Source organism: Hypanus sabinus, chromosome 6 (genome assembly GCF_030144855.1).
Source record: "Hypanus sabinus isolate sHypSab1 chromosome 6, sHypSab1.hap1, whole genome shotgun sequence".
NCBI classification, from domain to species: Eukaryota; Metazoa; Chordata; class Chondrichthyes; order Myliobatiformes; family Dasyatidae; genus Hypanus; species Hypanus sabinus.
The window spans coordinates 154182175-154199279 of NC_082711.1; the positions used below are offsets into that span (position 1 = coordinate 154182175).

A 17105-nucleotide genomic window follows, 5' to 3' on the forward strand; every position below is an offset into this window, starting at 1 on the left:
TTATTACTTTTTCTAATTGCAGTTTACTGTCTTCTGCACACTTGTTGGACACCCAACTTGGTGCAGTCTTTCACTAATTCTGTTACAGTTATTATTCTATGGACTTACTGAGTATGCCCCCAAGAAAATGAATCTTAGGGGCAATATCCATCTACAATGTCAATGATAGAATGATTTGAAGACAATGATAATTTAATTTGTAGTGACCCTTTCCAAAACGGGTACAGCAGTTATGAAAGGAGAAAAACCCAAATCTGCAAATGTTCATTCAAGATAAAGATATGCTTTACTAAGTCATATCCATTTCTAAAATTCCATTTAATATTTTGTTTTGGAGATACCATATTCTTTTGACCAGGATTCCAAAGATTACATTGTATCCAACATTTCCACAATGACACTAAACCAATGTTATTATACATCTTAAAATCAAAGTGCAGACTATAGCATTTAAATCGTTTAAGCAAATGTCTCTGCTTAATCTTTAAAAATCACTTAAGACACTAAAAATGCATTCAACATGGAACCGTACAGATTATTGCAGATAAGTTATACAAGATGATAAAAATAAAAAGACTTGTTCAATATGATGACAATATATTTCTAATCACATAATTGATTTTACTCTACAATAAAAATCAGCAGAAAAATACAAATTTAAATTGCACCAGTTACTTTAAGATTCTTTGATATACTGTACCAAGGAACTCACTTGCTTTGGAATTCTTTATTCAATGGATGGCTAGCAATTGAACAACCAAGTGGAATTTGAGTATTAGAAAAGCCTGTGATGCAAAATTGTTACCATCAAATTAAATATTGGAGGTTTTATCTAATCTACTGTGAATTTCTTAGAACAAATCCTGGTTCCATTTGTTCTATCGATTCTCTGTTCAATACATTTTGCTTATTATTTCATTCGAAGAAAAAGCAAATTATTAGTCTTGTCAAACATTCACAAACCTGCCAGCAAGTTCAAGTAATGCTTGAACAATTTATTGCTTAAGCAAGTGTGAGGATTGGAAGAAATCACACTTCCTTATTAACTCACATGGTAACTGATAGAGTAACAGTTATAATTACAGGTATTTCCAGTTTTAGCATTAGTTGTGTTACAGAAGCATCTTCCCATCACTTTTCCTTGTCCATTTTAAACAGTACAAGCTTGCCTTTCTTTACCTTCCAAATGATACCCAAATCTGAATCTTGGGTCGCTGTCTGAAAGTCTTGATAGATTACTCTTGTTAGTGAAAGAGTCCTGCCACATGAGTTTATGATAAATTAATGTTTATTATTTGTTAAACTGAGAGATGTAAACTATGGAGTTAAATGTATCTAAAGACAAAGCTATTAGTTCACTTAAAAAATGTAAAATCAAGGACATTAAATTGATTTTTGTTTTGATAGAAATGCTTTCAGATTGCTTTTTTCCATATTTTGTATTATTTCTGCATTACACATTTAAAAATTAAGGAAATCACAGGATGGTCAGTTAATTTGGAAGTGTTAGAAAAGATTATCTAAAAAACAGCCATATAATCAATTTTAATTTAATATTTCTGGCATGCATCCCAACTACAGAATTGCGCACAACATGAACAGTCACCAGATGAATCACCAAGAAATGCTCATCCAATAAAAGAATGCCACTCAGGTCTGAATTCATCATTGGATTTTTAATTTAATACCAGAATTGTGAAACTTCAAAACTAATTTACCACTGGGTACCCATTCAATAGATAGATAAATAAGACTGACTTCACAAACTAGGAGCATTATCCTTTACTTTCATTGCCTAATCTCAAAACATCTAAATAAATAGTTTGAGTAATTACAGAAATATTCAAGACTGCAAGCTGTGTACTAGATGCTGCTAGCCTGATCCTCAAAGTTTTGGGGTTCATACCAGTCTAATTCTTAGGCAGTAACAATGTCAAATCTAATGCAATTCAGTTTACTGTATTACTAGGAAGCATGTAAAATATTGATGAAATTAAAGTTTACTTCAAGTTAAAATGCAAAAATTTTAGGGCCCTAGACTGTTAATCCTAAACAATATTAAATTCTACAAAACCCATTAATGATTTGCTTACAGCAGTTCTTATTTCATGCAACATAAATTTTTTAAATCATTTTAGTGGGAAGAATTAACTCATTGCATCAAGGTATTTTGTGCATCTTCTGGCATAGCAAAAGTAGTGTTACTTCATACAATAGTGCTTAATCCTCAATATTTACAAGGATTTGCAAAAAAAAAAGTATAAATGAAAATGTATTCCTTTTCAATAAAAAGTTTCTAGAGATACACTGATTTTCCCGACAAGAGAGAAAAAATGGACCCAGTTGCTTTGGTGTATGACAACTCAAGAAAATATTTAAATAAAATTTATAAATAACCTGTATGTGAAAGTTAGATGGAGTGTCAGGAAAGATTTAAATGCCACAAATTCTACTGTACAAACTTCTAGTACTTCAGAGGTGGTGACTATGTGTGCATTAAAAATCCACACACTATTTGACAGTGAGCCAATTACAGCAAAGGGATTTAGAGACACACAAAGCACACATTTCAACAGTTTAAAAATTGGTTAACGTTTTGCAGCAAAGTACTTAAGTCAATTTTCCAACTTTTGCACTACTTCATTTACAGCAACCAACTCACTCAGGCTTGAAAATTGAAAGAAACCTCAATATGGTGCAAATCACTTTGGAGTTAATGAAGCTTGGAAACTGTCAAACAAATCACCCTACTGATATAATGCGGATTTAGTTTATCCACTGCTCACTGCTCACAGGGAAGTTATCACAAAAACAATTCTCAAGTTAGAAAGATAATTGTGGAGTCATGGAACCAATGTAATGGAACGGTTTATTAGCTGCCTATTATTTTACTTCTCAAATACAAGATGTCCTCAATGACACATATGAAATCAGTGAGTACTGTTAAAATTAATATACAATTGGAGTCTAAGATTCTGGGAACTAGAAAAATGAGTACAGTACACACAAAACTTCTGGTGATTCAAATGTTATCAAACTATTGAAATGGTTATGCAATGTAAAGACTAAAATAATTGCAAAAGAATTGGGTGTATTCAAAATTAAAATATTTTTTCTCTATCAAAGCTGGACCAGAACACAATCTGAATTTCAATTACCATGAACCACATCCAAGTTGTATTATTGCAGATGGCCCATTGACCATTCCAACATTACAATTACAAGATCTGCAAATCCAATCAATTGGGCCACATCAGAATAACCTCTCAGCAAGTCATCTGTATCACTGATTGAATTTTAAAATTGAGAGAGGCAGAAGTGTGTTTTACTGATGTGTTTTTTTTCTAGTTAATACCAGAGGGAAAATAAAAACATGAATATTTTGTGCTTTTATTGGTTACTCCTTTAAAATTTTGAAAACCTGTATTGCCAAGTCATTTACCTGTACTGCAATGAGCAAACTAAATATCTTTGTAACAAATCTATGTTTAAGATAATTAAAAGAATAGTTATAATGCTACCTATTTTATAACAACTCAATCTATAAACTGAGAACACTGGTGAAAATCTCAACAACATTATTAAACAGAATACAATTTGAGATAATTTAAACTAGAATCCCTGAATACAATTATTCTCAATGATAGCATTAAAATAAAATAATGTCACAAAGAATATAGAAAGTAAAAAACAGACACTTTCTAGTTTTAAAAAGATGGAACAAACTAGCTCTTCCAGTAATTCACAATCTGCAATAGGAACACAATGCTGAAAGTGCTCAGCTAGTCAGGTAGGAGTTGCAAATTCCATTGGTGCTGTCTGAATGGCTGCTATTTACCCGCACCAGCATTTTACATTCTTATTTTACCTCAAAAGTACTGATATAACTTTACAATTATAGGTATTGACATAGAAAGTCACATTTAAGTTCCAAATTCTCAGCAAATATGTAGCTTCGAAATGAACACACCTCTGCATAGAGTTTGCTCATATTTGTAGTTTTAATTCTTTCAGCCAACAAACATTTGTGGCTGGATTGGTGGTGGAAGCTTGTCATTTTCTACATTGTCAGAATCGATTGCCACTACTGACTGGCCCCTAGGATTGATATCAAGTGGGTATTTCTCAATGATGTCTTCAACTTCTTTAGTTACACCTTCACTCCAATCAATTAAGTCCTTTTCAAGCTGTTTGGCAGCAGACAGAAGCCTTTGCTGCCTCTCATTCAGCTGTGAAATAAGATTTAAGTTTTTGCACATTTGTTTCATTCCTGCACACGCCCCAGTAGACCAATCTTCAGAGTCATGTTTCTTCGGTGATGCTTGACCAGACATGTAGCGATCAAAATCTTCTTGCGTTAGATTCAAAGACTGAGCATCCAACTTTTCAATAAAGGCAACTGCACAACACTGCAATCAAAGACATTTGAAAAGCATTATAGCATGCCAGTGCAGCTAATTTCTCACATAAAACCTTAAATTAAAACTTATTAAATAATACTTAAAGAATGTCAAGCAATGCAAATGTTGAAATATTCAGATCAGCAATGTTAGTCAATTGCATTTGATTCACTATTCATGTATATTTAATATTTCCAAAACTTCATAACCCCATCCTTCTAGCAATGATTACTCTGAACTTTAAAGGACACATGAAATGCAAACAATATCAGATATTCTAACAAATAATCAGGGCTAGGTCCAAGAATATCACACCAAATCTATTGTTAAAATTGATTTGCAGCGCCAGATGATGTACATGTTTTACATTTTGATATCAGGTCATCCATTCAGAACCAAAAACTACTAAACGTCATTGCTAACTTACTCTTCCATTATTATATCTTTGTTATTATGCAGTTAAATTAGGAGAGAATAATTTAATAATAATGATATATTTTTACCCAAGCTGTGAAAGAAGTCAAAGAACCAATGCCGTTCAAATCTAAAGAAGCAGTCCTACATTTTATTAGGATATATTAAAATATAAGCAGATTCCCTGGTCTACCCATGACAAGACTTTCGAATTCTATACCAGAAAACAGCAATAATGCTTTGTTGAGAAGGAAAGGAACAATTTTACAGCCATGTGAAGGTTAAGATCGAACATAAAATCCATGAACTAAAGAGCAAATAGTGGAGAGAAAGGGCATAAGAGATCCAACAACTCTGATAACTACAACATATGCAGATATTTCTGCACTGCACTGTCATGAACATCAATAATCATCATGCTGAGAGGAGAAAGAAAGAGTTTATTCAAAATATAGAAGTATGTACTACCTCATTGAAGGAACATTTTGGAAAACTCATCTATATCTCATTAATGAACTAGCCAGTCTAGCTTGCCACTATCCCAGACCTTAAGAAAAGGGCAAATGCCAATTGAAAGGTAAGAAAGCTTCAAGACCTATGTATCCATAGTGATATTACAACACTTGGAAAAGGATAATAATCCACAGGAGTACAGCCTAGCAACGTGGAAAATATCAACACAAGTTCCCATAACTTCAAAACCACAGTTATTCAAATCTCGTTATTCATTACAATACATTTGCATTGTTCAAATCTGGAGCATCAGCCCCTTCATTGTTGATTTTTTATAAACTCAAAAGTCACCTGTCAAATTCTCCTTCAATGCACCAGTACATGCTTTGGCTATCAGAGAACAAGTTGTGAAACATATGTTAAAGGTCAAGACCTTCAACCAAGTAACAGTAATCCTTACCTTCCTCTATCCTAAAACAAGAAATACCTACAGTAGGGTTCTCAGAGCTGGTAAAACACCACCAACACAATATGAAATATCCCCCAAATTCACGATCAGGAAAAGCAAAACAACATCAGCATTCTCCTCCAAGCTAATGTCCAGCACTGGGGCTTTCTTTATACTCATTTGTCTCCACTAGACGTGGCTTATCATTTCTACAGTCAACATATTCACCCCAAAGCAAGCATTTGATACCAAGGTCTGTCCCCAGCAAGAGATTACTGTGGCATGCATGATATCTCCATCAATTCATGAGAGCCCTTCGCTCATCACTATTCAAAATGGCATCTGGAACCTCAGGTTCCCTCACTGGGATACTAAAGTCTAGAGCTGACACAAGATGCCACATTTCAAATGACCAAACTCCCCAACCTGTCAAGTGCTTCCTGCCCCACCTCTGCCACACTTTCCTCAACATTTATGTCAGGACCACTGAACTAGACAGGATTTCACCCTCAACCTAAAGAAAGTACCAAAGAAGATGATGACTAGTAGAAATAACTGAAAATACCATATTTAAATTTTGGAAAAAAAAAACTCAGCATTTACTTATTTTATCAAGTAATTGCCTAATGTTGCTGGCTGTTTTAGTAACGTTCTAAATTTGTTACAATACTTACTAAATTTGTGAAATAATATCCGTCTTCACCAGTCATCAGTCTGCTTGGGTTACAGAATCGTGTAATATACTGGATGTTTGACTGTAACCGAGGGGGATTAGCCTTTAATACTATGTAGATAAGCGTCGGTAAGAAGTCATCAGCAGAGGCAGGTTCATTCTTTGTGATCTTTATGGCATTGAAAATGTGTTTGCTGCATTTAGTGATGCAGGTCAGTTTTTCACGTGGAACTCGTCTTGAATCCATTTCTATTACAGCTGCATGAAAATTGAGAAAATTACATATTTACTGTATTAAATTTACCATAACTCATTGTAACCTATGCTTGTCAAAGATTTGATGTCAAATCTTACACAATGGCTTGGATTTTGGCATCACCAGTGACACCATAGAATTCAGTACTGATCTCAAAACAAAACTGCTAAAAATCCAATATGCTGGGTGGTGTGAATTTGACTTCCAAAGTCTACTGCTGTCAGGTATCAACTACTACGGGTATCTCTCACACTATCCAGCAGGTTACATGGCAACACATTGATAACCAGGTATTTCAAAAGAGACTGTTCTTTTCATCACTCTGGTTTGATGCTCCATCCTCACCAACCATTCCCCATCTTGTGGTACTCTTCTAAGCAACAGTTGCATTAGCTACACCTGTCCTTTCATTTTCACCCTTCCCAACCTCAGGAACTGGGAAATCTTTTCAGGCAAATTCTATGTCTAAACTAGTGTACTGTATCAGTTGGTCACAATTTGCTCTTCAAGTTTGGAGAAAATACGCACATATTGTGTAACCACCTTGCAATGCACCTATATGCAGTTTGCAATGAATAAACCTAGCTTCTGGCTGCCAGTCATTTTAATTCTCCATCCCACTCCCGACCTGGACCTCTCTATGGCCTCTTCCATTGTAATGAGGCTTAATGTATGCTTAAAGAATAACAGATCATCTGTCTGGGCATGTTACAGCGTTCTGGACATGAGGTAACTCATTCTTTCTTTCTTTTTCAGAACTGGCAAGGTCTGCCAGTCAACCATTTGTGACTTCAAGTGTAGTTTTTCTTTCCCTCAGTTAGTGTGGCTTGGCATATCCAATTAAGTACCATAACAAGCAACATTAACCTATTTAATTTAACCTCATCACAGATATTCTCTTTGCTCTACTCATCCATCCTCCATCTTCTCTATAATCTAAAATATACTTGTTTTCTCAGTTTTCCAGTCCTAGTGAAGAATCTTCTCTTTCCTTCAGTTTTGTTTAAAGAGGTAAACAAAATAACGTCCCTGATACGCGAGAAAAATAAGATTCGGAAGAAAAACCCAGACTCCGGGAAATTAATTTAACAAAAATGCTAGCTAAACTAATGGAATTCAAAGCCATCAAATCATTTGGAAATGAAAGTTTACATCCCAAAATACTAAAAGAGGGAGCCTTGAAAATAGTGAATGCATTAGTGAAGGCAAAACAGTTGTTGCAGACTGCAGAAGAAAGAAAGGAAGGATGGAAAAAACAGGGGAACTACAGGCTAGATGGTTAAACATCAGTAGGAGGGAAATGTGGACAGCATGAAGCTTGTGATAACAGGATATTTACAAAATATCAACAGTTTTAGATAAAGATGAATCTCAAGGTTTTATATTGCATTTGTACTTTGATAATAAATGTATTTTGAATCTTTAAAGCCAAGGTGGATTTTTGATAGAAATCATATCAAACAAACCTACTGGAGTTTTGTTTGGTTTTTTTTGAAGATATAACTAGTAGAACAGATGAAAGAACACATGGTTTAGGTGTACACAAATATGTTGAGAAGCTCTAGATAAGAATTTGGTTTGCAAAGTAAAAACAAATGGAATTGGAGATGATCTACGGACAATAGAATGAAATTATATCGAGACAGAAAGCAGCAATAAGCAGAATAAGTGAGGCTGTCTTGGAGAAGGGTTCAAGCAATGAATGGAAGGGCACAGGAGGGATAAGTGCTGGAGTCTTAGCTATTCACGGCATACATCAGCAATCTGGACAAGGGAACCAAATATAATATTACTAAGTTTGCCATCAGTATATGAAATGGGATAACTCTTTTTGACCATTGATTCCCATGTAATCGGTGGAGATCCATTCTGCTAGGAAGTTTCTCTCATAACATAATACCCCCTTATCTGTATTCTGTAGGCAAGGGAATTCTGTTTCTGTTGTAGGCAAAACAGGAACAGTCACTGTTCTAATTAAAAAGAAATGGATGTTACATTACTAAACAATGTGTCATATAGAAGTATCAATCAATAGACAAAATTGCCTTGTCAGTCTCCAAAGTAAATCCCTCAGCTGGCCTCCTGCTGTGAAAATGGGATTCAATGGTGGGGAAAAAAGGGTTTGTATGATGGAAAGTCCAATACAGATTTTCTTTTTAGGAACACAGCCTCTCTATATTGCAGGTAACACTGTAGATAGAATTCTACACATAAATGGCACCAAGGGCAAAGAGGAGAATATGTACTGAGACAGAATATCAGGCAAGACTGTATTCTATGGTAGAAAAAGATTTAAGGGACCAAATGACCAGCTCAAGCTACTTTCTATTTGTTTATACATTCTGACAGCAGAAGAATAAACTAGGAAATGTATATTTGCTTTGTCATAAGTTTAACAACTTAACTTTGTAAAGTTTGTGCAAATAATCTCGAAAGTATTTCAATGATATACTTAAGATTTTTACAGACATTAATTGCAATTAAAAAACTACAACACTAACCAGTTATTGCTTTTACAACTAATTCGTAAACTTCATGGATTTCTTCATTTACTGGAACACACAGCATTTCAAGTGTCACCCAATGTAACGCCCTGGAGTTAATAAAATTTTGTTAGCTTAGAATTGCAGAACCTTAAATTTGCTAGGACAGAGATTTAAATTTTGAAATTATCAGACCATTATTTGCTAAATTTGTTCATGGCTCCCTATTTTACTCTGTAAAAGTTCAAGCATTTTGTGGGCTTAACAGGAGACACTTTTTGCCCTGAAGTGTACGACTCGATAATGGAAAAGTCAAATTAGACAGCACAAACTTTTGCTATCAGGCAAAGAAGCCAATGCCATAAACCACCACAGGGAAGTTGAAACTAAATAGGAGAAACAAGCTAAAAAAGACATGCTAAACTTATTTCATCATTTAATTTAGTTCTGCTTTTAAAATTGCGATAGACAGGCGTCCTATCCGGAGTGGGGGGGGGGGGGGAGGGGTGAGTCGCGTACTCTCAGTTGCTTCACACCACGGAAACCGGCATAAGCACCGGCCTGATGAGCCTATAAGGCTCGGTACAGACTTTAACTTTTAACTAACTTTTAAAATATTTTTAAATTATATGGAATGGTTAGATCTTGAAATATGTTCTATAGAAGTATTATTAAATCAACAGCAGTTTTGTATTTTGATAGATCCCACATATTAATGAATGGTTATCTTTGTTAAAGATATTCAGTAACACATAATCTTGGCATAATTGGCCCTTAATGCATCAAAACTATCCTGCGAGTATGACAGACTGTACTTGTGAATATGCTAGGACAAACAATGAGACCCAGGCATCTGGCCATTGATTTCCGGGCAAAAAAAACGTTCTGCCTCAATAGGGGTCTGACACGTGGAGAAACTTAAAATACTTATGCTTTTCAGCCAAGGAAGGGCAGGTTTAAGGTGCTTTTAATTAAAATACATAAAAAGTAAATTCAACACTTAACCTGGAATGGATTGTGGGAGTACGACCAGAGGACAAAAGTTCAAAATAGAAAAAGCTAAAATTTAGAACACATCAGCAATAACTTTAATATACACATTAACATTTGAAATGGATTTTGGAGAAGAAATCTGGAACTAAATTTCCAAATTCATTTATTCAAAATTTAAATACACCACAGGGTCATTCTGGAAGAATATGTTAATGCAGATTAACTGCTTCATGCACAATTAGTGACCTCAGAACAGATTTACAATTAGTCATATTTTCTTTTCAAAAATATTATGTCTAACCTTACTTGAAAACAATTTCAGCTGAAGTGAATATTCTTACCGAATTCGCTTCTGAACTGCAAGATCTTTTTTCTCATCATCAGTAGTCTCTGGACAAAATACTGTTTTGTACAGTCGTGTCATCATATAGTTTTCAATCTGATCCATGATCTTCTCTATCCCTTCAGGAGAACCTAAGATAACAATTGTTATACAAGAAAACCAAATAGAGAGCAATTTTTTTTAAATCACCAGAAAATGTGGAGACAGTATTAGAAAGATTGATTATTTAAATCTGAATGTTTTGCAAATAATTGGTAAAACACATGCTAAGATTTCAATAAAGTATTGACAAAGTAACTATTGCACAAACAAAACTAACACATTTGTTTCTTTGGGCAGAACATATTAATAACACTATTGAATCCTTCTTATTTCAAGAAAAAAACATTCTGTTGTCTTACTTCCAAAAAATTATTTATCAGCATTATTTTAAAATAAATAGATAGAATTAAGGAATATAATTTGATCTACCAAATGAGAATAGAAAACAAATTGAGAGGTTCTTGGGCAAAGATATCAGTTGTATAGTGAAATAAATTTTCTCCATAAAAGTTATACATTTTCCTAGTTGCTGCTCTCCAACTTTGCTGCTTTATATCCACAAACACAGAAGACTCTTTGATGTCTCACTGAAAATGATTCATAAGGCAACGCAGACAATGTAAATTAACCAAGGAACCTTAGCTATGGTAGTAGATAGATTACTGGTAGATTACTGCATTTTTGTTCAATGTTGTGCACGTACCTTGTCATATTGAGCCAAATGATAAAGTCTATGAATGAGACAACTAAATATTTGCCCTTTACATCAAATATCACAACCACATGCATGCTCTTATCCTTGCATTACTCCACCTGTGATCAGTTAATTCAAGAGATAAAGTACCAAATCCAAAATATTCTAAAGATTCAACAACCAAATAGATAAAAATCTGTCATAGAATGCTTTTCTCTCAAAAGGATATAGTTAAAACACAAATTCCATTTTTTATTTTAAAAAATGGGGATCAATTTTAAATGCTATGCAGAAACAAACCTGAGTATATGAGGGTGGGGGGTGCAACTTGAAATGTTGAAAATCCATATTGATTTTAAAGGAATAATAGAATATAAAACCAAGAAAAACTTTATTTAAAAAATTTTACTTGGCCTTTCATGCCTTTGAAAGAGATCATGGCTACCTCTAATGTTTTCACTTCTTGACCAGTTTAGCCAGATCTCTGGCTATAAACTTAATTTACATAAGAGTGAACTTCTCCCAATTAATAAAGAAGCACAAGAACTAACATTTCATGATCTCCCTTTTAAAGTAGTCCATAATCAATTTACTTATCTTGGAATTACAGTCACAAGGAAGTTTAAAGATCTCTTTCGTGAAAACTTTGCCAATCTTTCATATGCTATAAAACAGAGTCTGGTACAATGGTCACCTCTATCTATGTCTTTGGTAGGTCGTATTAATGTTATTAAAATGTACGTTCTCCCCAAATTTTTATACCTATTTCAATCTATCCCAATTTTTATTCCTAAATCTTTTTTTGATTCCTTAGACTATTATTTTGTCATATCTGTGGCAGAATAAACGCTCTAGAATTAATAAAATCCATCTCCAAAAATCTAAAAAAGAGGGTGGCATGGCTTTACCTAACTTTCGTTTATATTATTGGGCAGCTAATATACATTGTGCTACCCTCTGGTCTTTCTTCCATGGCCAACCCGAGTGCCCTAACTGGGTGGCGATGGAGCTGAGCTCCACTAAAGAATTATCTATCTCTGCACTCCCTAGTAGTCTGCCCAGATCAATAGCTAATCCTCTTGTTAGACACACTTTGCGTATATGGGCTCAGATCAGGAAATGCTACGGTTTCCAGGGGTTTTCTGTTTCCAGCCCTATTGCTCATAATCACCTTTTTTTACCTACTACATACGATTCAGCATTGCAGGTTTGGTATAGGAAGGGCATTAGACATTTTGAAGATCTTTTCATTGATAATCGCTTCGCTTCTTTTCAGCAGCTCTCTGTTAAGTTCAATCTGCCCAATGCTCATTTTTTCAGATATCTCCAAATCCGACACTTTATTGCTCCTTTAATTCCTAACTTTCCTGAAATGCCTGCGAAAAATGCTATGGACCTATTTCTTTCCATGAATCCACTAGGTAAAGGCTTAATATCAATCATCCGAGATAAACTAGCAGCCTTACGATGGGCCCCCATGGATAAAATCAAAATGGCCTGGGAGCAGGATTTAAGTATCTCCTTATCTGAGGAGAGCTGGGATTCAGTTCTCAAATCGGTTAACTCAACCTCTCTTTGTGCTCGCCACTGCCTTTTACAGTTTAAGATTGTTTATAGAGCCCATTTGTCTAAATCTAAACTATCTCGATTCTACCCTAGCGTTAGTCCGCTCTGTGATAAATGCAAGAGGGGCGTGGCCTCTTTCATCCATATGTACTGGTTCTGTCCTAGCTTGGAGAAATTCTGGAAAGATGTCTTCGCTACGTTATCGTGTATTTTGAATCAGCACCTAGAACCAAACCCCTTAAGTGTTCTGTTCAGTTTTTGGGGTGAGACAGATTTATGTCTGGGTCCAACCAAATGCCGAATATTATCCTTTGCCTCTCTCCTGGCTAGACGCTTGATTCTCCTCAGAAGGAGAGATGTTGCCCCACCCACTCATGCTCAATGGCTTAGTGACATCATGGCCTGTTTGGACCTCAAAAAAATTCATTATTCAGTTCTCAATTCGGATCTAAAGTTCCATAAGGTCTGGGGACCTTTTATCGAGTACTTTCATAACCTTCCTCTTGACTAGGGTTTTTTTTTCTTTTCGGTCCCTTGCTTTCAGCTCCTTTTTTTTTCTGGTAGAAGGCATTATTACCCTCTGTTGCTGAGTGTATTCACAGTCTGGGAGTTTGGCTGTCCTGACTTATACTCTCTATATTGTGTTGTGGTTGGTCTGGAGTTGCTGTTGTTTTTTCTTGTGTTGTGGGGCTTGGGGAGGACACTAAGCTTACTTGTCTTTAATTCAGGTGCTTTTTTTTTGCTAAATTCTCTTCCTTTGTAGCATATTGTTATTGTATGCTTAATTTTGCACTGTTTTAATGTTCCTCATTAGGATTTGGGGTTTTTAATTTGTAAAATGTTTTGAAAAACTAATAAAAAAAATTTTTTTAAAAAAGAGAGAGATCATGGCTGACCTTTTAACTCAGCACCACTTTACTTCACTAACCACACATTTCTTGACTCCCGAAATATTTGAAAAATAATATCTGTCTTGAACATCTACAGACCTCGTGGAAATTTATGTATCCAACCCTGAGCGAAGGTGGAACCTCTTATCAATCACAGTTTAGATTACTTACATACTTGTTGCCTTATGAATCATAATTACATTTTGCTGTCTCACTGCTGAAATGTGTTTGTGGACAAATGTCTAAAATGTATGGATGGGAATGAGGCCAATTGAATAAAGAATTCCAATGATTCACTATCCTGTGGATAAATAAATTTCTTATCCCTGTCCTGAATGGCAAACACTTTGAGACAACGATCCCTGATTCTAGCCACCCTAACAGAGGTAAATATCAGCTCTCCACCATCCCCTTTAGCTCAGGTTATATTGCAACATAAACACATTCACAACACAAGTTTACTGAAAGTTTAATCTGCCCAAAACAGCAAAATGCTTATAAACCAATGGGTAGATCAACCACTGGTGCATGATACTAAAACTCAACTGGTCATGCAGCATCTATTCAGGAAAAGATCCTTGGTAGTACCAGGATAGACAAAATTGCAAAAATTCAGATGAGAATTTAAAAATAAACATTAGAAACCATTAAGGACTGGAGTAGACACACCTCCATCACTGGAAACTCTTTAAATCAAGATAAAAAGTGTGTCTGAAAAATTCCAGGTCAATCGGTCAATCTTACATGATCAGGTTCATTAAAAAGTCCTATCCCAAGCAAGGTACCTTTAAAGCTGGAGTGAGACTGTAGTCGGTCAACCATGCTTTGATAGAAATCCTGGACGCACTCTGACTGCTCTTCAATACTTAATTCCTGAGAAAAGTTGGATTGCAAAAAAAAAACACTAGTTAAGCATTTGCATCAACTGATTTGATATCTGACTTTGTTATAAAAGTCCTCTTAAAATAAGATCTTGAAAAAGCTTGCTTTTCTATAGAGCTTTAACTATAATAAAGCATCTTAAAATACTGCATAAAGGCAATAATACAATCATAACATGGTAAGGAAGCTGACAGTCAAATGGCATGTTCAAGTACAAGTTTTGAAAAGTGCTTAAAAGGTTATGAATAATCTTTTCAACACTTGAAGCCAGAAAATGTGACTGAAAGGGGAGCAAAGTTCAAAGCCCAAAAACGAATGTTTTTTGCCAATATTCAAGACTGAAAGTGAAGAGATGGGGTAGCAATTTGCAGTTGGGAGGGGTTCATTTAATTCCTTTTTCCATCTTTTATTTTGAATAATTTCAACATATTTTAGATATAGTACAGACACGAATAGTTTGAACGTTAGAGAAGTTAATTTTCATTAATGCTAACACTGAACATGTTTTCCAGTAATTAATTGTTCTGCAGGTGCTTATTAATACAAGACATTCTGCAGATCCAGAGTAACACACACAAAATCCTGGAGGAAATCAATAGCTCAGGCTGAGTTATGAATCCATCTTTCTAATACTTGGTCGTCTTAATATTTTCTGGTGATTTGAAAAGACCTGATCAAGTCCTGATGAAGGGTCTTGACCTTAAGCATCAATTTTTTAGTTCCTCGCCATAGATGCTGCCTAACCTGCTGAGCTCCTCCGGTATTTTGTGTGTTACTGCTGATTCTTAAGGTAATAAAACAGTAAGGAAGTGTATGAAATACCAGGAGGATTAACTGATCACCTAGTAATAATTTTTTCTTTATTTAGCCAGTATTACCCTTGTCTGAGCACATGGTTTGAGCAATGCTACGCAGTTCCTTTTTCAAAAGCTTATATTTGACAACCTGCTTCTGCAATTGGGCCTGCCACCACCTCATAGGACATACGAGCTTGAACTTGAGTCAGACTCCCATGATTATCCAGATACCTTAATCCTTTGGCCCTATCTCAAATTTCATGACTGAGGCATGGTGGTGGCTGGTAGTCATCATCATCAGAACTAAGACTTAACCTGAATACCCAAATCCTTCCTTCAGACACTATAGATGAAATGATATTCACTCAGATGAAACTGCGGTTGAAAGCCTTTAATCATGAGCAGAAACTACTGCCATTTTCATTACAGAAGGGATTTAACTAGGGACAGTTTTTGATCAAGTAAATTGTTTAATAAAGTTGAAAAGAGTTTCAATAAGACCAGTTATCAACACACAGAAAAGATGTTTGAAGAGGAGAAACAAACTGATAGCTGTGGTTAGAATTAATTTAGCTAAGTGGAGATAAATGTCAATCACATGTTTATATGAAATTTTTGTTCATTTTAAATGATAGCAGAGAACGTTTGCTTTGTAAATCTTACTAAATATAACAGGTCAATTCTAATTAAAAGACTAATAATACTTTTAAATGACAACAGTTTATATTTAACTGTCTATGCGTTGTGCAACTTTAATTTGTAGAGATTAGAAAAATAATGTTTTTGTTATACTCAAAAGAGGTAAACTGTAACAAACTTCTCTTGAACCTTACCTTTTTATGCTGCATATTTTCAATAAATGCCCGACATTGTTTTAGTATATCTTGACCTGGCCTACGAAAGCCCTTCAAGAAATCAATAAAGTCCTTCGAAGCTCGTTCTGTTTCCAGGCTGGCCTGTCTATTTATGGATGGACTTGAAGCTTTGACTTCCTGACTGTCTGCTAGTGTAATAACAATACAAAAGTAAGAAAGCCAGTATTCAAAGAGCTTTATAACAACTGTTTAATCCACCTAGTAATTGATCTGAGTAGGAAAAATGCAATCTTCTTGCACTGTAGTTTTAATACAAACAGCATGTAATACATCTGCAATGTATTTCATATTGAGGAATTGCCCCATTTAAACCATGCGTGGATTCTATCTTAACTTTATGTTTGGCTACTTTATTTCAGTTTGCTGTACCTCTCATAGCCGCTGGACAAAGATATTTCCAAATGAATCACTGCCCTAAAGTCTGAGCAACTCTCATCATCAAGCAGACAGCATCCACATTCTTTGACAATTTTTAAAAGCAAAATCACTTCATTACATCACTTTCAGAGATACCAGAGATCAGAGCTTTTTGCTTGCATTTATGCTAGCATTAAAATCACAGCAAACAATTCACACACAAACCTTACATGTAGCAAAATCCTTAACACAGTATTTTTTAAAAAAAGGTGTGTTATTTTAATCTTCCTAAACCAAGGGATATAGACATAAACCAATAAACTGGACTATCTAGTTGGACCTCAAACACTATTGGGCATGACCCATCAACAAAATCAATTCATTACTGGAAGATTGACAGTCATCTATCTTCACTTCTGCAAAATTCTCTTACTCTCCTGCTGAGAATCAGCGTGCAGAAAAGATTCAACTTCATCACTGGCTGGAGTTGAATGCATCATTCACACTCAACCTCAACAAGTGAGAACTTTATTACACTT

General features: G+C 35.0%; 1 protein-coding gene across 3 annotated transcripts in view; it reads right to left on the minus strand.

Annotated features, from left to right (window-relative positions):
- Positions 1-299: 299 nt before the first annotated feature.
- The window catches only part of rabgef1 (RAB guanine nucleotide exchange factor (GEF) 1), a 38915-nt gene continuing 22109 nt past the window's right edge, over positions 300-17105 (minus strand). For 2 of the 3 annotated variants that reach the window (XM_059973226.1, XM_059973227.1), the window contains exons 4-9: positions 16168-16337; positions 14441-14528; positions 10462-10594; positions 9146-9237; positions 6390-6646; positions 300-4409 (exon numbers count right to left, since the gene is read on the minus strand). In XM_059973226.1, the coding sequence (XP_059829209.1) occupies positions 4011-4409; positions 6390-6646; positions 9146-9237; positions 10462-10594; positions 14441-14528; positions 16168-16337 (1139 nt within the window). In that variant the 3' untranslated portion in view covers positions 300-4010. The remainder of the gene's footprint in view (positions 4410-6389; positions 6647-9145; positions 9238-10461; positions 10595-14440; positions 14529-16167; positions 16338-17105) is intronic. The other variant, XM_059973228.1, reaches the window with a different exon arrangement.